At 44.4% G+C, this 25,924-nt stretch overlaps 1 protein-coding gene across 4 annotated transcripts in view; it reads left to right on the top strand.

The window, feature by feature from the left end:
- Positions 1 to 6,314: 6,314 nt before the first annotated feature.
- Positions 6,315 to 25,924, top strand: part of Armc2 (armadillo repeat containing 2) — a 104,231-nt gene continuing 84,621 nt past the window's right edge. For 2 of the 4 annotated variants that reach the window (XM_021174473.3, XM_021174472.3), the window contains exons 1-4: positions 6,573 to 6,654; positions 12,559 to 12,814; positions 15,881 to 15,953; positions 24,417 to 24,585. In XM_021174473.3, the coding sequence (XP_021030132.2) occupies positions 6,573 to 6,654; positions 12,559 to 12,814; positions 15,881 to 15,953; positions 24,417 to 24,585 (580 nt within the window). Of the gene's footprint in view, positions 6,495 to 6,572; positions 6,655 to 12,558; positions 12,815 to 15,880; positions 15,954 to 24,416; positions 24,586 to 25,924 lie in introns of those variants that run through there. The other 2 variants (XM_029482898.2, XM_085842798.1) reach the window with 2 other exon arrangements.

The following is a 25,924-nucleotide window of genomic DNA, read 5'->3' as shown; positions in this document are numbered from 1 at the left end:
AGGCTCCAGCTCCCGACTCTTCTTGCAGGGTGTTTCCTGAGCAGTCTAGAGGAGAGCCACAGACACCTCCCATCCTGTGCCTTCACCTCCCCACCCCAGGAACTTAATCGGAATGTCAGGGTGGGCACCGCCCAGAGATGGGGGGGGGTAAAGCTCTGCAGATGATTCTGCTGCAGCCAGTGCTGGGGGTCATAGCTCATCCCAGGAACCCGAACCAGAGCCAAACTGGAGAACGGCTTGCCACAAAGCCTAAAGGTCTGTTTCAGTTACACTAAGCCACCATTAAAATCTCTAAGTAACCTGAAGAGCACAGACTACTGCCATCCACCTCACAGCCAGCATTCCTCTGTCCTATTGCAGAGATCTCCAGCTTGTCACAGAATACAGCAGCAAGGTGCAGAGGAATAGTGGCCTCTTTCCTCAAAACCCAGGGCCGGGGTCTGGAGTTGTAGCTTAGTTGGCAGAGTGCTTGCCTAGCATGCAAGGAGCCCTGGTTCTCGTCCCCAACACATTAAAACAGAATTGTGGTACATGCCTATAAAGCCCAGCACTTGGGAGTGAGAGGCATAAGAATCAGGAGTTCAAGGTCTTCCTTGGCCGGTTAGTTCTCTCCACTGATGAAATGAGCCAATTCAAGCCAAATTAAAGTATATAAAGGTGGGTTTATTGGGAAGCTGCTCTTGGGCGATGTTCACTGGTCCCAAAGAACAAGGCCAGGGAAGTCACCATGGGGAGTGGGGGAGGGGAAGACAAAGAGCAAGCACACCCAGGGAAAGAAAAAATGCAGAAGAGGGGGGAGGCAAAATGTCTGGATTATATCAGGACGAGCTCCTTGGGGAGAGGGCGCCCTGTAAGGTTGGAAAAGTCAGCATAGAGCGTGGAGTATAGCAGCCATCCCTGTAACAGGTAAGGACTGAGGGAACCTGGAGGCCTGGTCTGCTTTGCTATGTAAAATATGCATACCTGGTCTGAATCACATTGGTTATATAGTTTAAAGCTAGCCTAGGCTACATGAAACCATCTCAAAAACAAAACAAATAACTAAGGACTTTCACTGACTTAGTTTGAATCTTGAATGTTTCCCAAAATGTTTGTGCTGTTGAAGGCTTGGTGCCCAGCCTGTACTAATATCAGAAGTGGATCCCACTGGAGGGAGGTTCCATCAATATGGGGACCTCCTCTTCATCCCAGTCCCCTTGCTTCCTGGCCACCATGAGGTGAACAGGCCTCCTCAGGCATAAACTCCCACTTTCTTCCTGCCTCGCTGCCTCCTGGCGACCTTGGCGTTAACAGACCTCCTTTGCCACGGGCTCCCTCCGTGATGTACTGTACAAGTCCAAATCAACAGGGTCGAGAGATCATGGCCTGAATCACTGAAACTTAAAATAAACTTTTCCCTCCTACAGTGCTGGCAAGATAGCACATGATCAAAATCAGTCACATAAATAGAAACCGTATTCATGTGTGCCAGAGGCTAGCATGTGGGCATGTGACATGGCTCTGGCCAATGGGACAAAAGAAGAAAACTGCTGAGGGGAGCTTCTGGGAAGGTGTGTGTGTGTGTGTGGTGTATGTAGTGTGTGTGTGTGTGTGGGTGGGTGGTGGTGTGTGTATGTGATGGTGTGTGGGTGGGTGGTGTATGTGGTATGTGTGTGTGGTGCGTATTTTGTAGTGTGCATGTGTGTATGAGTGTTGTATGTGGTGTGTGTGTTGTATGTGATGTGTGTTTGTATATGTATTGTATGTGTTGTGTGTGTAGGTGTGTATGTATGGTATGTGTGTGTGTTGTATGTGTGTGTATGCTATGTATGTGGGGTGTGTGTGTGTGTGTTGCTGGGGATTGATTGCTTGCTGTCCTCTATCGGCCCAAAGGGTGAAGCAGAACCAGGATGAACAGATTGCACGGGTCTCGGTCCGGCCAGGAAAGCACAAGTGTTACCCAGCTGGAAGAGAAGCAAGGAGGATGGGCAGCCTGCAGCAGGGGAGAGAGCCTGGCCTGCCAGGCAGGTTTAAGATCCAGCGATGAAGGCTTTGGGAGAGAGAACTCTTCCCCAAGTGTTACAGCTCAGTAAAACAGCCACTCTCAGACGATCCTCGGTGAAATAGCTTGTATGTTTTATTCCCTGGGGGCAGGGACTATATAAACACTGAGGAGTGGTGGGACTCAGGGGTCGATGGCTCCCACTGACTTAGTTTGAGATGTTGGCGATGCTCTATTTGCATGGGGAAGGACTTCAGGTGTTTTCTTACGTGGCTGGTTGTCATGGTCCTCTCATGGGGTGTCGTGGTTACCTGTTCCAGAGCAGTTAGAGGTAGGCAGGGAATGACTCTGCTGCCATTCTCAATTCTGAGATTCCCGGGGCCTGAGCTCACTCAGCCTTACCAGTTCTTTGTTCTGGTGACAGAGTCCACTTGCCCCACAATTGATCTTAGGGCCTTGTGCCTACTATGGAAGTGTTTCTCTAGCTCCCTGGGAAATGCTATCCTTCCTATTCTACTGACGTAGATGAAGAGGGTCCACCCACTTTTCTTGCTGACTCTGGACACTGTGGGCTGAGAATGCACAGCTCAGTGATGGATGCCATAACCATCTGTGACCGCACTGGGAGCTATGGCTGACACATGCTGATCGCTGGGCAACACAGTGGAACCGTCCACTTCCAGACGATTGCTAAACAAGTTAGCACACCATAGGCTTGGTGTTTAAGCTCCTTTGGGTAGAACTGTGTGTTATTTTCAGGCGACTACTGTCAGAAGACACTGCACAGGCAGTAATGTCTCACAGGTGAGTTGGACAGATAGCTGTTTTCTACTTCTCTTTAAAGACTTAACACGGGCGAGGCACCGCAGCAGGTGCATAGGATGGAACCTCTCGAAGAGTCCTCCATACTCTGCAACACTAGGACCCCATTTTCCTCCGACGAAACTCTAATGGTTGCATCCGTTTGTACTGGTGTGGTAACTGAATAGACCCTTCCTCATTAGGATCGCTGCCAAGTATTTGAGCTCTGCCGGCTCATGGCCAGGTTGGCAGAAGCAACGTGTTATGGGTAAAGTGTGTAAACGTGTCATAATTCTTAGGTGCACAGGCAACCGCTGAGCCCCAGCAAACACAGGTTTGTGGTGTGACCCTTTGAGTTGGTGCTTTCTATCAAGTTCCATGAATTTAGTGAATTCTCCTCGAGCTGTGAAGTTCTACAGAATTACATTTAAACGCATCGGTGCTTTTGAATCTGTATGCAAGGATCGCAGGTGCTCTCAGTTTGATGAATTCTTTACATGGGTCGTGTGATTATATAATTAACTGACTGCACATCTTCAACTGCGCGTTAGCATTTTAAGCTGGCACTCTTTCCTCCTTTATTCCAGAGGCATTTATTTCCTAAAAGTTACATCTCTGTCATAGTCATAGAATTATGGCAAGGAATCTGAACAACTAACAAACCGTTTATTTAATCTGTATCTTTCAAGGGTACACCTAAGAGAGAAGTCAACATAAGAAATAGATATTAAGTACAAGGTAAACTTGCTATAAGCTGTGGACTCTATTAGGGTCTGCAAATAAAAGTCACTTAGAGTTTATAATCTTTTGCATTGTGTGTGTGTGTGTGTGTGCATGCACACGACTGCTCCCTGGAGCTGGAGTTCCAGGATGTTGTAAGCCACTCTATGTGGAAGCTAAACTCTAGTCTTCTGCAAGAGCAGCAAGCACTTGGAACTGCTGAGCCATCTCTCCAGACCTACCCCCACCCCTGCTTGTTTTTCATAGCAGAGAGCTCAAATACTTATATTGTCACTTTACCACTTACAGACTCCTCCTGTTAACTCAGTATCCAGAAGTTCCGAGGGAATATTATCAGGTGAAGTTTCTGAAGTTTCCTCTCGATGCCTAGAGCCCATCACAGGCTAGGGAGAACCTCTCATCACTGGACTGAAAGATTACGTTTATGTATGTACAATGGTAGGACAGTCTACTGGACTCTGGTACCAAGAACACCCGTTTACATCCCTTTACAAGCTGCATGCTGTGAACAGATTACTTAGACTTCTGAATCTCCGATTTCAAATTCAAATAGAGGGCTGGAGAGATGGCTCAGTGGTTGAGAGCACTGGCTGCTCTTCTGGAGGACCGGGGCTCAACTCCCAGCAGGTCACAGCTATCTGTGACAGAGGATCCAAGAGCCTCACTCAGACACTTAGGCAGAACACCAATATACATGAAATAAGAACAAATAAATAAATCATCAAATAATCTTTCCAGATTATTATAAACTCCAAATAAGACAACAGAAGGAGATGTTCCAAATGAAATCAATTTGGAAATTACAAATAAAACTCTATAAATATATTTATAACTAATCATTTTCCCCTAAGGTCTATGAAACACAGTTTAGTCATCCCTTCTTTACAAAATCCCATCTGTGTAGAATTCTGGAGGAATAGCCAAATCAGCCACACAGGCCTCTGAGTAGTAAGTAGCCTAAATAGTTTCCCATAGACTGTTCTACAGTAAAGTAAGGTATATGTCATTTATCTCTTCAAGTAATTATTTCCTATAACTCTGTCTCTGTCATTCTTTTCAATTCTTCTAGCCTGCTTGGCTGACATCTGGCCTGCTGGGTTGACTGGCTTCATATTTCAATGGTTTGCTTACAAGGTCTAGGTAAGATGAACATTTTAGACACAAGACCATAGATAACAATTGTTGGTAAAAAACAAACAAACAAACAAACAGATTTGGCTTTGATATCTTGTTTTGTCTTTTGAGGCAGGGTCTCACTGTGCAGCTCGGGCTAGTTTGGAACCTATGGTAATCCTCCTGTCTAAGTTTCTCACATGCTGGGATTATAGGTCCACGCAGTGTCTGTTTTACAGGTTTGTAAGCTGATGTTTCAGTGGAGATGAGACTTTTAGAGTTAGAAGCCAGCTACTGCAACGTTTGGGAAGGCTCACTGTGGACCGCAAATCTGGGGTGAGAAGAAGATGTAAAGCTGAATTTCTATTGGCTATCGATATACTCATTTTTTCACCCACCATCATTCAGAAAGATGTTGAGGTTGAGTTAATATCAGATTACCAGTCATTTAATAACAAAACATTTAGAAAAGTCTGACTCTCCACGAAGGGTCAGATAGACACCTGTATTTATAAACAGCCACCAAGAGACCCAAATGGACTTGTATTTTATCATATCCCACAAACTATGAGATCAAAATGCTAGTTATGCTTTCTATACAACAGGCAATGTCCTTTTGCACAGTTGAGTCTGGTGACACACAAATGGGACTTCATAGGATAGATCCTGTTCCCAGTGACAAAGAATATTTAGTTTGGGATTCTAAACTTCATCAATGATTGAGTTTTCTTTGTCTGTGATGTGGGAAATCTTGTTAAGCACTTGGAAACCTTTACTCACTTAGTGTTCCAGGTGTCATTTCTCATCAAATGTACTAACTGTGCAAAATAGATACAATTCAGTTATTCTTTACAAGACCCTTGGCACCATGGGATACGGCATTTTCCCAGTGTTGACAACACTTGCTCTGATAATCCCTATGTTTATATACCGTAGTGTAAATCTAGAGCTTATGTCTTGCTTGTATTTCACAAGTGTTACCCAATGATCCAGTGTAGATGCAAACAGAGTTTGAATTAGAAACACATACACAGGACTCTTTTTTTTTTCTTCCCCTGTTGGGTTGTAGTGATACAGTAAGAGCACACAGCGACTAGCCCTAGCAACCCAAGACTTAAATCGCTCCTTCCTGATCTCACCTTGAGTCCCTAGTTGCTCTGTTGTGAGCTCGCTCTACAAACGGTTGAGTGCTGCCCAAATGCAAGGAGTTAATGATATCCAACAGGTTAACATTCACTGCTACATTCACAGCTCTTCACATTTATTTTGCTACGACCCACGATTCAGCTATTCACACGCAGGGATAACACCCTCTCCCTGAAGCAGAAGAGATGAGATGCTAAGGAACCGTTCCAGGTGGACGTTGACATCTATAATCAGTAACCAACTCTTTTCCCAAAACACTAAATTGTTCCTCTGCCAGTTGTTTAACAGTCTTGGAGATCCCACGGGGAGAAACAAACATGGTTGAACATATTGCTAATGTAAAAGAAGACTCCCCTCCACCCATTCTTGCCTTTCCCCTGTGGGTATGCTCCTGCCTGCGCTCCTGCACGGGCCCTCGCCACGCCTCGACGCTGCTACGCGTGCGTGGCTAGCGGGATTGGCGCAGGCTCAGTGGCGGAGAGTGGAGCAGGGCCGCCCCGCCCCGCCCCGCCCCGCCCCTCCTCCTGGTCCGTGCTGCCCTGCGAGAGCGGGAAGGCCGTCACACTCCGCGGGGGTCTGAGTGTCTAGCGCTTGTCACAGGTGTTTTGAGTCGAGCCCGGATTCCCCACCTAGCACCTACTCCAGCGCATCCCGCATCGCTCCGCGGCGTCCCGGATCTGTAGGCTGACCGCTCGGCCTGCAGCGAAAGGTGGTTTGTGTACGGTTACCATGGAGACGCTAGCCAGCAGGGCAAAGGCGGTGCGCGGGAGGGCGGGAGGGCGAGGTGAGGATGCTGAGGCGCTCGGCCCTAACCTGGACCGGTGAAGGAGCGGGCTTTTCCAGGAGTGGGAGAGCAGCTGTGCGTGCGGGAGGTGAGGAGTCCCCTGCAGGTTCACCAGGGACCCCTCCTGCAGACTCTCTTCTGTTCCCGGATAGGGTCGAGGGGTGCTGCTGCATATTCTCCACACAGGAGTCAGCTTCTGTAACTGTGAGCATTTAGTCAGTTGCCTGATATTTAACAGGAGTAACCAGTAACACTGGTTGAATGAGAGAGTGATAGACTGAGGGACTCTGTGGAGGCAGGCCACAAGAACAAACTAGGGTTTTCCTAGGTAACAAATGACTCCTCAATAAAGTGTATGTGGAATAATATTAATTACACCGTATATATACAGAATGCCCCTTACAACCCATGCCACAAGTATTACCGCAGGTTCTTCCATCCCGACATCATATTCTTTTCATTTGGTAGAAAATAAGTCGCACTATATGTATCCCATTTTTGTAAATCTCTAAGGTTTTCACTAGCAGTTTGCATAGATTTGGGATAACTGACATTCAGATAAAAACGCTGTTTGTTTGTTTGTTTTTAAATCAAGGATGGTATTCTCTAGTTGAAATTTTAAATTTATGATATGCATGAAAACATTGGACAGATAGTCTCTTTTGTGACTTCTCTTGTTGGTGAGTATTTTCATTCTAGTAGGAAGATCTTTCTTTACCAGCCAGCACTTGGACAGTACTTCTTAGTATTGTAAGGGCTAGCTAGCATTGTGCTAGGGCATTTGGACATTTCATGCAATGCTGAAAGCTGCCCTGAGAGTCAGTCATTATCCACGCTTTTTTTAACAGAAGAGAACTCGGGTATAGAGATGTCTAATGGCCTTCAAGGTCACAGAGCTGCAGCTCCTCGGAGGACTTAACACTTGCTCTGACATCTAAACACTTTTCTTGCACCTGTTTGGATGCTCATTTAATGCCAAAGTAATTCAGTCATGGAAAGTGTCCTGAGTGTTTGAGTTGCTGGGAAAAGAGGGTGCACCAGCAAACCCTATGCTGGCAATGTTTATGGGCAATGTTGTCTTTAACATGAAGGAGGTGGCTCTGGTGGCTATTGGTAGCAAACAGTAGAGATAGGGGTTTTTAAAGATATATTTATTCTTGTTTTATGTGTATGAATGTTTGCCTGTATGTATGTGTGTGTACAGTGTGCCTGTAATGCCCTCTGAGGCCAGAAGAAGAAAATAACGCATGCAAATAACACATGGGTCTGGAGAGATGACTCAGTGGTTAAAACCACTGGCTGCTCTTCTAGAGGACCAAGGTTTGATTCCCAGAGCCTACACAGTGGCTCACAAGTCCAGTTCCAGCGAATGCAGTATTGTCTTCTGGCCTTGGCAGGCACTGCATGTTTGTGGTGCATTGACATATCCACAGGCAAAACACCCATACACATTAAAACAGCAACAACAAACCCGTTTGGGTGTTCCCCATCCTCCTGCAGATGATATTCATCCTGTAGTGGTCACATCTGATACTACAGACCAAACACAGTGAGATGCAAGCCACAACTTAGCCTCCCTCTTCTCTCCAGAGTTCACAACTCTTCTGGTTTCTTCTGAAAGGGCTCCTGGCCTCCCTCTGATCCCTGTGGATCTGTCCATTCTGTGTTGCCTCTGACTGTTCCCTCTGTTCTTGGTGCTCGTCACCCTTGGTGTCACTGTCACTCCGGAGTCATTTGTCCAGTCCCACACTTTTGAGCAACAGGGAAGGGAGAGGGAGCTATATTTGAACTCCTGTTGTCACAGGGCCTCACAGATCAGATGCTGTCAGAAATAAACTGCAATATACCTTTATAATCGACTACAGAACATATCTCCAATTAAAGACACCACGTAGCCTTCATCCGGGAATTTCTCAGCTCAGGTGTATTTAACCATCGGTTGTGCCCCTATGGAGGGCTGGGATTCAGTGTCCGAGGGTAGGAAATAGCACTGGCAGTATGAGCAGTTAGTTCTAACACTGTGGACAGAGTTTAAGACAGAGGCCAGTTAGGGACCTCACAGCAGCTATACAAAGGCCATTAAACCCGGGAAGGTTCCTGGAGAAGTGACTCCCAGGTAAATTGAGAGGAGCAGTTATATATAAATTTACCAGTTCTGTCCTTTTCCTCCCTCTCTTTTCTCCTTCCTGCCCACACTTGCCAAATCACACCAACCAAATCAAGATCTTTGATCTGCGCATCAGCTTGTATTTTGTGTCTTACCGCCATGTTGCCCTCCCTCTGGTCCCCACATGACTTTATGCTTGGAGTGTGCTGGGCCATGCATACCCACTGTGCTCCTGATTCTTTTTCTTGGCTCACCCACTTTTTTTCTCCCCCTGGGGACTACTGTCCCATCCTCAAAGTTAGCCCATTTTCTGAACCTAGCTCAAGTGCTGTTACCTCCACAAGCCTGCCAGGGTCTCTCTCCCGGTCTGAAATCATTTCTAGTTGCAACCCACAGCCTCCAAACATGGCCGTCCATTGTCTAAGTAAGTCTATGATAACTTGACCATCTGTCCTGGGCGTATCGTAGCCTTCCCTTCACTAATGCTATGAGTCTACCTACCTCATAGAATTGTCACAAGCTTTGTTGAAGTGATGAACTCAAGAGATGTCAGCAGATTGTTTGGTATTGAAGTAAGTGCTTCACTGACATTAGTAATCAGCTTGCTCAGAGCAAAGATGGATTTTATTAGTCTCTGTGTTTCCAGAGACCCAGATGGGGGGCTTTGCCTGTAGGAAACATCATTGCTATATCAGTCGATCACCTCTAGTAGAGTGAGCTTGCTCCCGTTGGCAGGAGGGCTTTTATAAAATTAAGACTCTACAGTGTGATTGTGTTATGGTTCTGGGATGCTCTGTTGTAAATAGATGTCCAAGTCTTAGCTAATTATTTTTCAAGTTGACAAATTCTGTTGGTAAGAACTTGTAACTTAACCACTGTAAAGAACATCATCTTTACCAGAAGAGCCACAATTATAACCAGTTTACACGTACTAGTAAATGTTTCCAAGTTGGATCTATCTGATAATGTTAACATTAATGTAATAACCAAAGAGAAATGGTACAGGTCATATTATTGTATCTGTGCCCCCTAAATAACAAAGTGGGACTTGGGAGGAAACAGAAAGTTGTGAACAGGTATGCACTGTATTATTATTATTTTCATGCTTATGGATGTTTTGCCTGCATGTCTGTCTGTCTGCTGTGTGCATGTAGCTTTCAAGGAGGCCAGAAGAAGGCACTGAATAACCAGGGACTGAGGGTGCAGACAGGTGCGGTGCGATTCATCGTGTTGATGCTGGGAACCAATCCCTGGTCGGCTGGACCATCGCTCCAGCTCTCACACTATTCTTTTAAACCCTCTACCTACATTTTTTTTTCCTCACAGATATTTGGTCAATCTGATTACCTGTAGCACCCTCCTGTGTTTGTTTGTTTATTTGTTTTGAACAGGGCTTTTCTGTGTAACAGCCCTGGTTGTCCTGGAACTCTCTTTGTAGACTAGGCTGGCCTTGAACTCACAGGGATCTGCTTGCCTCTCCCCGCAAATGCTGGGATTAAAAGCATGTGCCACCATGCCTAGCTTGTGCTCGAATATTTTACAGAACTCTTAGAAAAGGACCTGAGTACTTGCTCAATTGTTCTCTGTACTTTTCGATACAAACTGAAAACCAGCCAGAAAAAACTGCGGGTCAGGAACAAGAAGACTTTATTACTCCCCAAAGCACTCTGTTGAATTTTTATTAGTTTTGCCTGATTCCCTTTGGGCATTGCTGGACTCATTAGTGCCATGTGAGGCCGAAGGAGTAGACACAACTTGATTTAGTGTCTGGAAAGAAACCTCTTAACTGCATAGAAACTTCTCACTTAGTCTCATGATTTCAAATTAGCAGAGCTCCTGTTTCCTTTTGTGGGTGTCAGGGGTCGAAGTCGGGCCGTTCACATTCTAAGTGCACAGTCCACCACCGAACTGCACCCCAACCCTTGTGAGAAGAGTCTTCTAAAATCGAGTCAACAAACCTGCCATGACCACTTAAGTTGTATTCTGTGAGGCTGACTTTTTTATATCATATAGCAAAAATAATATACATATGTATATATTAATTTACATGAGATGTAAATAAATGTATACACGTACATGTATATTTGAAATATTTTATATATTTCCAAACAAGTCTCATTAAAAATAGCTGATAATCTAATCCTGTCAGAAGTGCTAGGAATAAAATGTCTTGGGCCTGCCATAGTTTTTAATAGTTGTGTTAGTATATAGGATTCTAGAGTCCTTGCTTAAACTTAAAATCCTGAATGAAAAGGTCTCCTAAGACAGCACTGCTCAGGGAGGGACTGCAGCCTTAGGGCTGCACCTGGTGTTGTGTGTGGAAAGAGTTACATTGTGTGCTCAGAAACTTGGGTAGAGCAGACTAGAACTAACACTGAATGTTTCTGTCTGTAGTTGTGTGAAACACAATGTTACAGCTCAATGTAAAGGGTCAGAATGTAGCAGAGTTCTCTCTGTCTAGGGAACCCCTTACTGTCTTCTGTGGCCAGTCCCCCACCCCATTTTGCTCAAACCACCCCTCCCCTTTTCTTCTCAGTACAAACCAGCTGAAATACCCGAATAATGTACAAGTTTCTGTCTCTCTGGAGCTGCATTGTATAGGGTTAGTGTTTTTTGTTTGTTTGTTTTTTTAAAATGAGAGATTTTATTTAAAATAATGAACAGCTTGATACCAGAATAACTTTTTTAAAAATCTGGACCACTGTCAAGTTAGGCTGGTCTCTCTGGGCCACAAGGAACCATTGTCATGTTAGGCAGGTCTCTGTGGGCCACATTGTTGTTTGAGAAGGATCTGCAATCTCCAGGTCCTGTTACATGGCTTTCAGTCTTTGAGCAAGATGGCTGGGAAATGAAAACTAGATATTAATATTTAGCATTTATCTACCATTTACAATATCTTAAATTGAAGATGATTTGAATCAATTCATTCAAAAATAAAATAGACAGTACAGGCGTGAGCCTTTCTTGGGGGGGTGTTGTTAGAAAAACAAATGCAGTTTGGTAGGACACTAATCTAGCCTTATATAAGCCCTTTTATTGGGGTGGGGTTGGGGAAGGAAAAAAGCTTAGTTGAAAGTTTTGACAGAACTCACAGCACTTTCAGTAGGTTTATGGATACGAGATGAGGGTTGGATCTGGGGCTGGGGCTCAGTAGAAGAACATTCGCCTGGCAGCAGTAGACCCTGGCTTTGGTCCTTGTGTGTGTGTGTGTGTGTGTGTGTGTGTGTGAGAGAGAGAGAGAGAGAGAGAGAGAGAGAGAGAGAGAGAGAGAGGAGAGAATAATGATGTTGGATCCTTTTTGTTGTTTTTCTTCCCTGGACATCTTTTCCCTAATTGCATAACAGCACAACTGTGCAGCACATAATTTTGATAGCTATTCTCTCATCTTTGCCCTCTAACTGCTTGGTTTTTTTTAATGATAAATTATTTAGTGTGTGTGTGTGTGCAACTATGTATACATGTATGCACAGGTGCATATGCCTGTTGAGGTGCATGTGGGAGCCAGAGAGTTGACAATGGAGATATTTTCCCCAATCATTTCTCCACCTTAGTTTTTTAGATAGGGGCTCTCACTGAACCTCGAAACTGCTGTTTGGGCAACTCTGCAGGGCCAAGAGCCCCGGCTTGCCTCAGCCTCCCAGCACTGGGGCTACAGGCACGTGCTGCAATCCCAGCTGTCTTAGATGGACGCTAGGAACTGGAACTTGGTTCCTTGTGCTTGTGCAGATAGCGTGTAATTCACTCAGGTACCTCCCTCCCAGCCCCTCTTTGTGTTTCCTCCTGGCTGTATATATAGATGAGTAGCTTAGTATATGGATGGGTGCCTCTCTTTGTAAAATACTGGATAAAAAAATAGCTTGTGTTTATTGTGTCATATATTTGCAGGGTGTGTCTCTGAAGACCATTTTAGTTTAAAAGGAAAGATGCTGTCTTCCAATGACCAGAAACTCGAAAAGCTGGATTCTTTTTATCGACCTCCAGTGTCCAAACAGAGGACAAGTGCAGAAATCATAAGCGAAGCACGAAATGCCTTAAGAACGGTTAGGACCCAAAGACCATTTACACCCCGTGAAGACCAAAGGAAGCTATTTGGGCCTGCCTCGTCAAGAAGCCCAGAAAACAGGCCTCCTTCCTCCTTCAGGTACTTACGCCTGGCTGTGGTCTACACCACCAGGTTACATGTTCCCTGTCTATCCTTCCCACTGCTAACCCCTGCATCATGCCTGGGGAGCCCTTTCTAATTGACTTCTCTCATTTAGGAATTTGAACTCACGCTTCCTCGCTAGCTAGCTCATTTCTTTTTAGCACCTTAGAAAGTTGCGCCATCTGATTGTGCCACAGTCCCACGCTTGAGTTACTTCCAGTGTAAGTTCCCGATCCACGTCCATCAGCACACAAACCCTCCACATGTGCGTTTTTAGGTAGATACAAGTCTTCAGACGCTTTGGGTAACTGCCAAGGACCCCATGGCTGGCTCAGATGGTGAGATTATGTTTGCTCTTAAAAGAAAGTGCCAAACTGACTTCCACAGTGGAAGTGGATTCCCACTGTGTGTCCCAAGGGTGGTAGATGAGCATTGCAGGTCTGCTGCATCCCCCTGCCCCTCCCGCAGCGCTCGCTCTGGACCTGTACTCTTCGGTCTCGTGATGATCTTTCCCTGGTGAGGAGGCGCACAGCATCTTTTCACACGCTTATGGGCCATCTGCGTTGTCTTCTTTGGTCAGGCATCTGTTTAAGTCTGTGACCTAGTTTCTAAATTGGGTTGTTTGTGTTCCGGTAGAGATTTAGGAATTTTTTGAGTAGCATGGATGGCCATCTTTCATCTTATTCATCCTTCGGAAGGTTGTTTTTTTTTTTTTTTTTTCCTACCAGACATGGAATGCTTACTCTCTTGACTGTCTTCTACAGAGCAGATGTTTTTTAATTTTTAGTAGAATTTAGCTGATCAGCTTTCTGTCCCGGAGCATGATGTCACTGCTGTATATAAAAGTCATTTCTTTATCCAAGTTTATCTTGACTTTCTTCAAGCTATCTTGAGAAGTTTTCAGATATCTGAGTCTGAAATTGAATTTTAATTCATTTCTGTGATGGGTGTGATATCTTCCCCACCACTGTGCATGTGTGTGTGTGTGTGTGTGTGTGTGTGTGTGTAAGATTATCTTTCTGCCCTGCACAAAGTCACTGAATTACAGTGGTTTGAAGTATAAAGTTTCACTTTATGATGTTGTGGAAGTGCTGTGTACTCGGGAGAAACTAGACTTTGAATTTTGATCCTCTCCTGGGCTTGCCACATGTAGTGGGATATAGTCGGAGGATGCTGGGCAGCAGTAGACAGCTGCAGCTCCCAGTTGGCCATGGGATCCCAAGGGTAAACAACTCAATCTGTGGTGTGCTGCCTTGATAAGCTCTGATATAGTAGGTTAGGTGCACTGAGTACATTTGACCTAACATTTTCAACACGGGAAGTTCATAGGTCTATAGATCCACTGTAAGCCAAGGAATACCTCCATCGCCTTAGCTTGGTGGCCTTCGTTTAGCTGTGTGTTTGCAGGTCTGCCTCTGTTGATGACTCACTCTTTCACCAGTGTAGCCATCTTGTTACTGGTAGTGGTATATTCTGAAGTCAGGTAGTGTCCCTCTTCTGAATCTGCCTGTTTTTAGTATTATTGTTGATTATTCTGGGTTTTTTGTTTTGTTTTGTTTTGCCTCTGCCTATACATTGCAGAATCAATTTTTTTGCATTGATACAAAATAACTTGCTGGGACTTTAAGATTGCATTGAGTCTGCAGTACAAGTTGGAAGCAATAGCTTTAAAACAAAACTTCATTGTAAATAATGTTGCAATTTTAAAAACCAACAATGTAACAATGTTAAGTCTTCTATTCATGAAAATGGTCTTTCTCTCCAGTTAGTTAGTTCTCCCTTGATTACTTTCATTGAGTTACCATTGCAGATCGTGTATGTCTTCATGGGTTTACAACCAGGCACTTCAGATATGATACCAAAGTTTCCTTTCAGCTCGTCCCTGCCTGTCCATGTGGGGAAACTGACTTATCTTAATCTTGCATCCTGCAACCCAACTATAATCAACTGTTTGTCTCAGGAGGATTTAGATTCAGTCAATTCTGTATTCTTTTCTGTGGAGATGATAACTCTGTCTTCAAACAAAGTTAGTTTGCTTCTTCATTCCCAATCTGCCTTTTATTTCTTTTCCCTGTCTTGCTTATTAACTATGACTTCCAGGATGCTGCCAAAAAGCAGCTGTGGATGGAGGAATCCTTGCCTTGCCCCCGAGTTTAGTCGGAAGGCTTCAGGTTCCGCACAGAAAACACGACATTTGGCTGTGGAATGTTTGTAGACATTCTTTACCATGGCAGAGAAGTTCTCCTTCCTTCCCATTTTTAAAATTGTACTTATTGATAGAATCATAGGATTTTTTTTTATTAGCTGTGATGGGTTATATTAATTGATTTTTGAACACAATTGTTTTTAAAGTTTGACTTTTGACCAAGATTCTTAAAGATAATTCTAGACACTGGATAAAGAGACTTAGTTTGAAATGAAATAGTTAATAGTGACTGTCATTCCAAGTTTATAAAGTTACAACAAAAAGGCCTTTTAAAATATATATACATTTCTTCCTTTTGCTTATTGTTATTCTTATTACTTAGGCAAGGTCCCAGGTAACACTGCTGGTCTGCATCGTGTTGTATGGTCAACAATGACTTTGAACTACTGATCCTCCTGCCTCAGCCCTCTAAATATTGGGATTACAAGTGACTGCCATACCACTCAGTTTTATGCAGCACTGGAGACCAAATCCAAGACCTGTATGCTAGATAAGCTCTATACAAACTGAGCCACGTCTCGGTCCCTCTCCTCTTTGTCACTGACATTTTTCATTTAAGACCATGTCTTATCATATGATGCAGGCCAGTCTTGAACACTTTAGCCTGCTTCCGTGTTCTGAGTCCTGGGAATAGAGATCCATGCCACTGTGTCTAGTTCATTACTCGGTATTTTTAGTCTTCCTAAGAACAATAGGGAAACTGTTAGCGGCTTTGAGTGTTGCTGCCACTTTAAATTGCCTTTTCTCAGTGCTTCTGCACTGAGTGCCTTGACTCGTTTTTCAGCTAGGGTTTACTAGCGGATACTAGAAGCAGAAGCCCTTCACAAACTAACCCTCTCCATCATCTCTTCTGCTAGCCTTCACGCTTCCAGCTTTGAGTTGTCCGATTCCAAGCCTATCTCTGGGACTCGTCTCAGGCCACTTGAGCTGGTGAGTACCTTTGGTCACCACCAGTGATATGACACGAATTTGGTTCCGAATACTTAGAAGTCAGCACTTGTACTGCCAAGGGTATTATCATGTAGGCCCAAGTGTATTAATAATGTAATTAATAATAAAGCCAGTGCCTTTACAGTTTTTAAATATAATGCTTAGGATCTAATGAAGTGCTTACTTGTAGTTACATAATAAAGAAGAATTAAAGTAATTTACTGAATAATATTTCATAATATGTTTGTTTAAAAAGTTATATATCATTTTGTTTTAACAATTATTTGTAACAAAATTACATATTTATATTTTAATGTATATATACATATATACTTTACATACCTATATACATATATATATACTCATATATACATGTAGTTAAATGTAAATTATACATAAATTTTTATATGTATGTTAAGAGAAAGAGACAGACTTATTACAAAAAAAACAAAAAGAAAACAACCAAACAAAAATCACTAAAAAGAGCGGCTTTTTATTCCCCTCTTCTTTCTTATCCTTGCCCCAGTGGTTTCTTCTGTCACTTTCTTTGTGATTGATTCTAGACTTCTAAACACCACCTTGTCTGCTGCTGTCATCTCCTAGGGAGGTGGGCGGAACTTCTAATCAGCCACACTCCCTCTTCCCGCCCTGCTGCTGTTCCACATAGATACACTGTATCCTTGCTTGGAGCAGCTTTCTTGTACTATGCTTCTATCACCCGGTTCACAGCCGATCCTTGACTTAGTAAGGACTAAGGAAACTTGCTTCATCTTGCCTGTATCACTTTTCGTTTCCTTTTTTGATAGCAATGGTCTTCTGGTTTTAGTTTTCTATTAGTTCTATTTCAACCTCATACTGCCACAACCCATGCAAATCATCTTTATGTGTTTGGAGACAAGGGTATCCTATCAAGTCAGCTCTTTGGGAGAGCTCTCCAGACATCCTGCCCACCACTTGCTCTGGGTACCTGGCCCTGCTCTCAGCACCCCTCAGCACCATTCCCGGAAGCACCTCCCTTTATGGGGGCTATTTCCTGTCTCCTGCATCCCAGGCCCTTCTTTGTTTCCTGTGGCACTGCTTTGGATAGAGCTTTTACCCCATGGAAAGGGTATGCGAAGGGAGAGTAAATAAATGATTTGAGACTTGATCTCTGATTTTTCTTTTCTGGAAATTGGTATGATGTTTTTCTTGTTGCCAGTTGTTCTGTTGCTGATGAAACACTGTTAGGGAAGAAAGGGTTTATTTAACATACAAATTACATCTTCAGAGGAAGCCAAGGAAGGATCCTAGATGCAGTCACTGGAGGAATGATGCTTATGAGACTCTCTATGGCCTACTCAACTTGCTTTCTTACTGAACCCAGGCCCTGAGTGGGCTGGGCCCTCCCATGTTCATCATTAATGTATAAAAAGTTACTCCATAGACATGCCCACAGGTCAGTCTGATAAAGACAGTCTCCCATCTGACATTCCCTCTTCCCCGGTTAAAGACTCTCGATTATGTCAAGGTGACAAGAAGTAGCACCCTAGCTCCTGAGCCTCTGATAATCCTCCATCTTGAATCTGAGTGCTTAAGAGCCTTTTCGGTGTGAAATCCCTTTAGCTCTGGGAAGTGTTCTCTCCTTATTTCAACCACGACTCCCTCTCTAAACAGTTTTTTATTAACATGAGTTAGTTTGGTTATATGTCTGTTGGATATATACAATGTATACTGTATATAACCAACATATATACAGTTTAAGGGTTTGTAATTCAGGTATAGGGGCTATTGGGCCGGCTCTTCCATCTTCTGGGGTTTTTGTTTGTTTGTTTTAGTTTTCTTCTCTTTTTTATTGTGCATCTTATTCTTCTAATCCACTTATTAGATTCTTTTTGTCTCTGTTTTCCTATCCTACCCCCCCCCAACTTTTTTTATTGTGTTTTTATTTTTTTATTTTTAGGTAGTATTCTGTTCTTGTTTCATGGGTACATAATCATTTTCAAGCCAGTTTTGCTCTCCCTGTGTGGCCCCTGTTGCAGGTTTAGGTTTGTTTTTGGTCTCTGATTTTCCCATTGGAGACTCTGCTGGTGCCTTATGCTGTTTTTGGTGTATAGGTGGAGTTTGGTCTATAGGCTGTGTTAGCCAGCCCACCCCTAAGGCAATCGGGCCGGGCTGTGTTGTTGCTGAGAGCCCTGAAAGTGTATCTTCAGGGCCCATCTCACCCAACCATGCATTTAGGCCCAGCTCTTTCCCAGCCTCTGTCCTAGGGGGTGGGACTTGGTGGTTGCCAAAGGGAAGAAAGAAGAGGCCTTGGCCAGGCATGGTGGTGCATGCCTTTAATCCCAGCACTCGGGAGGCAGAGGCAGGCGGATTTCTGAGTTCGAGGCCAGCCTGGTCTCCAAAGTGAGTTCCAGGACAGCCAGGCAAGAAGGTAGGGCGCTTAGCATTTCGTACCAAGGTTTGGAAGGTAAAAACAGGAAGCTTTTGAGTTCACACCAGCCTGGGCTACATAGCACATTGGAGGCTAGCCTGTTGAACATAGACTGTGCTTCAATACATTAATAAGAAAGAAAAATCAGTGTTTACAGTGAGTAGCTGATGCTTATTGATAAGGGCTTATTTTAAGGGGGACCCTTAATTATCAGCCTGGTTAGAGGGGTTGTGTTTCACCCTATCTAAACAAGCACACCTTCTTCTCCTGGAAGCCTGACAGCACTGGGAGGAGGAGTGGTGTTAGGAAGACTCTTAGCCAATCCCCTAGCTTCCTGCCACCTTCCCCGTAGACCTCTGCCTGCTTCTTAGACTCTTCATGGAGAGCTTAGCCAAGCTGCTTCTCAATGTTTATTACTCTGTGTTTGTGTGCGTGTGTGCATGTGTGTGTATGTGTGCACTCAAGTGAGAGATAGAACATGTATATGTATGTGTTTGTTTGAGTGTTGTATATATGTGTGAGTGTGTATGTGTGTGTATATATGTGTGAGTGTATGTGTGACTGTGTGTCTGTATGTGTATATGTGTGAGTGTGTATGTGTGTGTATGTATGTGTGAGTGTATGTGTGACTGTGTGTCTGTATGTGTGTCTGTGTGTTTGTGCGCAATGTCTTTTAATGCTCCCTTAAGCAATAGCTAGCAGTCTGTGAGGTAAGCCCCAGAGAAGCCTGCTGCTTGAACACCTGCGCTGAGCATATAAGCAGCGAACTCTCTGCTTCTTCTCTCCCCTCTGGCCTATGCCAGTGTCCTCCAGTAAGCCAGGGGCTGCTCAGAATCAAAACAGCCCAGGCGCCGGGCATGGTGGCGCACGCCTTTAATCCCAGCACTCGGGAGGCAGAGACAGGTGGATTTCTGAGTTTGAGGCCAGCCTGGTCTACAAAGTGAGTTCCAGGACAGCCAGGGCTATACAGAGAAACCCTGTCTCGAAAAACAAACAAACAAACAAAAAAAAAAACAGCCCAGGCGCTGGGCATGATGTAAGCTGGCGTTCTTGGACCTGGTTGCTCAGGCCTTGCTACTGGCCTGACTGGCTCTGGAGGGTGCCTGTCAACACCTGTCATCTCCTGAGGCAGGAAAAGCACTGTCATTTGCTTGCAGCCTTTCATTAGTGGTCACACCTACCTGCTTTGTAAAAACCCAGCCCCATCTTTCTCCTTGTTCAGCAGCGTCCTGCTTCTGCAACAGCCCTAAGACCCAAGGCAGCTGAGGAAAGTTTCTTCCTACGTATATTTTACTACTCTATTAGCTAAACTTGCAGTTTCCACACACTCAAGTAACTGCTCTCTCACAGTGGATTGAGTAACGCCAGCAGAGGCATGACAATGGTGATGAATCGGAAACCATGCCCCTAACACCTTCCCTAGCATTCCCATCTCCACCAACTTCCCAAACGTACAACACCCAGTTATTTAAGCCCCCAAATATTCTTAATCAGCTTTGTATCGACACAGAGAAAAGACAGACATCATGGAACTGCAGCCAATGCACTTTACACGAGTTAACACTCAGCAGCCAGACTTCCAAAAGATGAAGTGAGACCCTGCCAGCATCATCAAAGATGGTACGTGGTCAGGAACCCCAGGCACCACCCCCTGGCCCCCTGGGCAAGGCTGCACTCACTAACAGCATAAATCACTTTGAATTGTCTTCAGTATTTGACAAGAGCCAGGCTCCATGTATTGGGCAAGTGAAACAAAATGTAATATATTTTTAAAAGATAGGAACTTGTGCGCCTTGGGATAGAGACAATCCAGGATGAGGAAAGGGACAGTGGGCATGTCGCATAGTCCTTCCCCTCCCCGCCATTTCTGACATTCACAGTAACACATTACAGTCATGAATCACAGTGCTTCCAGTGACAGGAGAGTCCCAGGTACCCAGGAGAAAAATCACAGAGGTAAATGCACCCACAGTTGCTACATCTCAAAGGCTGGGGGCTTAGGAGAAAAGTTTGCTTTCTAACTTTCAAATGTCTTGTAGTGTGTGTGCATGCATGCACGTGTGTGTGAGTACTTGCATGTGTGCATGTATGTAGGTGTGTTCATGCTTTACAAAACTGTATCATGAAGAGCTTTCTGAGGTAGGATAGCACTGAGCCTTTCCAGTCTTCATGAAAGGTATGGAAGACCCTGCCTTCCATCTGGGGACCCAAGGAGTCATGACAGAAATAGGTCAGGAACCATGAGGCAAAGATGAGTTGTGGCAGCCAGAGCTCTTAGATGCTCTGCTAATTGTGTATTCTTTGGCTGGGTGGTTGTTCAGTGGAAATAGCCTGTGTGTCTTTATTCAGTGAGTGTCACCTTCCAGAGCCTCCTAACATCTGGCCTCCTTGGAGTCCTTGATTGTACCCTGGTCACTAGTGGGAACTGTGCAGCAAGCAAAGCCTGCTGGGTAGCTGTCAGTCTCTCAAGGAGGGTTTAAACATATTTGTAATGTTCCCTGATTTCTAAAATCATTGCAATTCATTTAAAGATCATAATGATTTTCTTCATAAAAGTCATTTTGATGTGAAAAGCACAGGTCTCTCAGTCTCTCTGTCTGTCTGTTTCTCTGTCTCTCTTTTTCTAGAACCCAACATGAAGAAATTGCTTGGCTTTGATATGGTAACTCAATAGAAGGTGCTTGTCCAGCATTCTCGGGGCCTTAGCACTGGGGAGAGAAAGAGGAAGAAAGGGAGTGGGGAAAGGGGAACATAAAGAGGGAGAGGAGAGAGAGAGAAGAGAGAAAGGAAGGGAGGGAGGGAGGCTGGGGAGATGGCCCATTTGGTAAAGTGATTGCATGCAAGCATGAGACCCTGAGTTCAGACCCATCACCCATGTAATAAGCTAGGCATGATAGCATGTATTTATAATCCCCGTTTGGGAGGTAGAGATGGGATAGTCTTGGGGCTCACTGGTAGCCAGTCTAGCTGAATCAGCAAACTCCTAGTTCACTGAGAGAAAATGAGATGAGGAGGAGTTGGAGAGGTGGTTAGCACCTCACGACAGTCTGTAACTCCAGTTCCAGGGGATCTGACATCCTCTTCTGGTCCCAGCAGGCACCAAGCAGACAAATGAAACTCAGGCATGCATGCAGCCAAAACAGCCATGCTCATAGGATTTTTTTTTTAAGTTAATAAAATAAGGTGATAAGCAATTGAAAAAAAAAAAACATCAAATCTCGACCTCTGGGCTCCACACACACTAACACATGTACACAGGTAAAGGAGGGAGGGAGGAGGGGAGGGAGGAGGGAGACTATAGAGTCATTTATATATATTTGTTGCATATTCTGCTCTTCATGGTCTTAATAGTCCAAGAAGTCACATATTGAGATGAAGCAGATAAGGTGTCAAGGTCAGTAGTAAGGTTAACTAGGCTTCAGTATGGAAACAATTACTCATTTTGTACCAGGCAATAATATCTTTTGTTGGGAGCTGCTATGGCCCTTTATCTCACCTACCAGGGATAATTGGGGTATCTGCCTCAAGGCACTTAGCATTTTCCCTCCTAATGGGATCTTTGGCACCTCAAACATTAATAGCACTTGAGGCACCTGTGTAGCACACTAACACACTATTTATTTTCTGTGCATTCTTTGGCAAACTCTGCAAACATGCTTTGAGTGTCAAGGGTCAGAAAATCACCAGTTGCTGTTGTAAAAGCCCCGAGCATCACACGCATAGAGAAGGCTTTCTTTCAGCTCACGGCTTCTGGGCTCTCCGTGGTCTGTCATAGTAACTCTGCTCGCTCTTCTGGCCAGGCGGAGACCACACATGTGACTTCCCTGGTGGGTGTATATGGCAGAGAAAAGCCATTGACTCCACGGCCAACAAGTGACAGAGAGACTACCTCTGCCGAGTGTTTCCTCAGCGCCCACCCCCCCCCCCCTTTTTTTTCCATCTAGGGCCCTGTTTTGTGGGATGGTGCCACCCACATTCGGGACAGGTCTTCCTGCCTCGATTAATCTCTTTGGGGACAAGTCACAGACACACCCCACACCTGACACCCAGAGGAATGCTCTGCCCACCCCACCCCCAGGTGCTTTTCCATCCTGTCACAGCTGCAGACAAAGCTAGCCACACCTTCAGAGGACAGTGTTCTGAGATAAGAATTCATACTGACCTTCAGCATTGAGTTATACTTACGTGGTTTTGTCTTTTATTATTATATATGAGGTGCCCATTTACCTGCATTAACCTCTGCATAAATCACAATCTTAGTATAATTTTGCAACACACTGGGGAGATTAAAAAGTAAAAGGGACAGTGCGCTAAACAAAGCTGCCACTATTTGTGCAGATAAATTAGTGTGACTATCCTCAGAATAGACCCCTGAAAGCCCGGGTCTTACCTCCCCTGAGGCTGGACCACAGGCCTTCACTCTGGGGAAGAGTTCAAAGCAACGGGGAGCCAGCTGTGATCAGCTTGCACAGGGAAGGGAGCTAGCATGAATGAGCTCCTATTAGGGGGGTAAGAAATTCCATGTGTGGGCAAGGGCTGCTGTCTCCAGATCACAGCTGAGCAAACTCAGAAGCAGCAATGGCCTTCCAGGTCACAACGTCTGTGAGGACGCCACTGTTCTTTGACTGCCTTTATCCACCATGCTGCGGCGTGTCTTATTTACCCTTCTCCCATGCCTTTAAAAGAGTCTCTTCTTCTAAAGTCACTAGACCCCTCTTTATTCTGTATTCTGTTCTGCCAAGGGACAAGAGGGAATAGGAAATATTTTGAAGAATATCATCATTTTGAAATACATCCCCAGCAGAACCCTCATGTAGATGCCTATGCTCTAATCGCACATGTGAGAATTTGAGAGGATGTTTATAGTAGTTTTCCACTAGGGATTTTTTTTTAAGATTTGTTAATTAACTTGCTGGATAGAGTGATTCACTCTTTCATGTGTTGTGGAAGTGACTTCGGAGAAGTTCCCTTTAAATATGTCTGACTGGAGCTTTAGAAGCGCTGGCTGCTGTGTTCCTAGACAGATAATGTTGGAACCAGGAACAACAGGGTGACTAAGCCATACTGTCTCTGGGAACTTCTGGCCTTGATTGAAGGCCACAGACCTTTGGAAGTTAGGCTACTGGGAGCTGTGGATGTCAGCTTGACAATTACAGTCTCCTAGACAGATAACTGTTTGCCACCAAAAGTGACTTGGCTTTTATAAATCAAATATGCTAAGCTAAGCGGCAGAACAGTTCATAGGATATACTGACAAAAGCAAAAATTGTGTACATGGTGTGTCTGTCTGTCTTTGTGTATATGTGCATACGTGTTTGTGTGTATTTCTTCTGTATGTGTGTGTATATGTGTGTGTCCATGTGTATATGTGTGTATCTACATGTATGTATGTATGTATGTATGTATGTGGCTATATGTGTATGTGTTTATATATTTGTGTGTGTTTATATGTGTGCATGAATGTGTGTACACATATCTGCATGGGTGTGTGCATGTCTGCATGTGTATGCATGCATGTGTATGTACATGTATATGTCTGTGTGTACAGATATGTATATGTGTATTATGTGCATGTGTATATGTTTGTGTTTATACATATATATGTAAGTGTATATGCATATATGTATGTGTATGCACATTTGTATGTACACACATATATGTATATATGCACACATGTTTGTGTATGTGTACGTGTGTATTGTATGTATGTATTATACACATGTATGTACATGTGTATGTATATGTATGTGTATGTGCATATATGCATGTATATTATGCACAGGTACACATATGTGTATTATATGTATATGTTTATATATATGTGTGTGTATACACACACACACACACACACACACATATATATATATATATATATATATATATATATACATATGATGTTAAGTAAGATGGGCCAATCAGACAGTAGATGCAGAGGTTCCACTGAGGTCAAGCTAAAGTCCTAGCAGGGGTGGGTCAGATTCAAGGTGGTGGTAGAGGTAAGCCCTATTTGAGACACAGAGACTCATGGCAATCGTTCAAAAATCTCTTTGCAGAAACCCAAAGCTCCAGCATCTCCCGGCACAGAGGATGCCTGCCTCTCCTTCCCTAAAGCTCCACTGGACCCTGCAAAGATAAGAAAAATCAGCGGGGCCCGTGCACGCTTCTATAGGGCTGCGTCCCAGGGAATGCTTCTGCCTGAGAGATCCCTTCCTGCCACCCATTGTAAGGCCCGTGACATCCTGCAGACCCACACAGGCACTTGGCTTGAATGTGCATGCAAAAGCTATTTTTTAAATGTAATTTTTTTCTGGTCCTAGATAGTTCTTACATGAACTTAGACTTTGTTAATATTGGCCAAACATTAGCTAAGAAAATTGTTTACATATTTCTTTCTAGTTATTTATAAAGAATATCTAGATACCACTTGAAAAAAAATGCATTGCTTGGTAAAAAAAGGAGTATTAGGGTAAGTGTTTTCAAATGGGTGGCTCACATATATCCAAAAGAAGTAATTTTTAGGATCGATTTTTAAAAGTCGTTAATTTCATCAGAACTCAATGAGAATTGGGCCACTCAGTGGGTGGTGGCACCTCCCACCAGCCCTGACAACCTGGGTCTGATCCCTGGAACCCAAGAGGTGATAGGAGAACACTGACTCCTGAAAGCTGTCCTCTGGCCTCCATACCTGTGCCATGGCACACATACAATAAACAAAAGTATTCAAAAATATTTTTAAAAAGTAACGAGAATCCTGAGTCTCATCATATGCACCAACCCAGCTTCAACAGCTATCTGCTCTTCGAATGTGCGAGCCCACGTCTGACGGGACATTCACTCCTGCTGTGAGTACTGACCGTGTGCCTGGGCCCACAAGTGGGGCAAAGAGTCACCGTGTAAGGAGCATAGCAGGTGGATCAATGATACCCAGGCCCATGTAGGCTCCCAGGCGCAGGGACAGAAGGATTGACTGGGGGTATGGCAGGAAGTTTAGTGGCTAACACTAACGTTGAAGGAAGTGGGACACAAGCAATGGGCCTCTTGGCATCAACAGCGTGCAGGGTAAGTTCTGTGTCTGAAGTCTTCAGTTGTTGAGTGGGTTGGTGTTCTACTGCAAACTGGTTTCTCACTCTTTGTGGTCAACAGTGTAGGAAGCTTTCATGGAAAGCTGTCTGAACTGGGCCTTCCTCATTACGGATGGATGAGGCAGGGCCGCCCATCGTGACACAGGTGGTCTACAGCATCCACCTGGGCTGCACACCTCCATCTGAGCATCCTGCTTGCTTGGCTTGGCAAACCTTTATCTTAGATCACCCCCAACATTTAGGAGGTAGCAGGACCTCACAGAAGGAATTTTTCTTCTTGTGGGAAATCAGGCGTGGTGGTCCTAGGCCTCCTTCCATAGCAAAACGGCTGGAGCTCAGTGGTGTGCACACAGCCTGGGGTAGGATCAGCAGGCCACATGTGCCCAACTCACTTCAGGCTAGTTAGTTCTCCACTGGGTCATGGTTATAGAGGAAGAGGCAAAGTCATACCATAATGTTATAACCAAATATATCACGTA

Source organism: Mus caroli, unplaced genomic scaffold, assembly GCF_978045245.1.
Source record: "Mus caroli unplaced genomic scaffold, Mus_caroli_1 scaffold_9, whole genome shotgun sequence".
Classification (NCBI taxonomy): Eukaryota; Metazoa; Chordata; class Mammalia; order Rodentia; family Muridae; genus Mus; species Mus caroli.
Note: the sequence above shows the minus strand (reverse complement) of the source record. Positions and strands in the feature narration are given on the sequence as shown.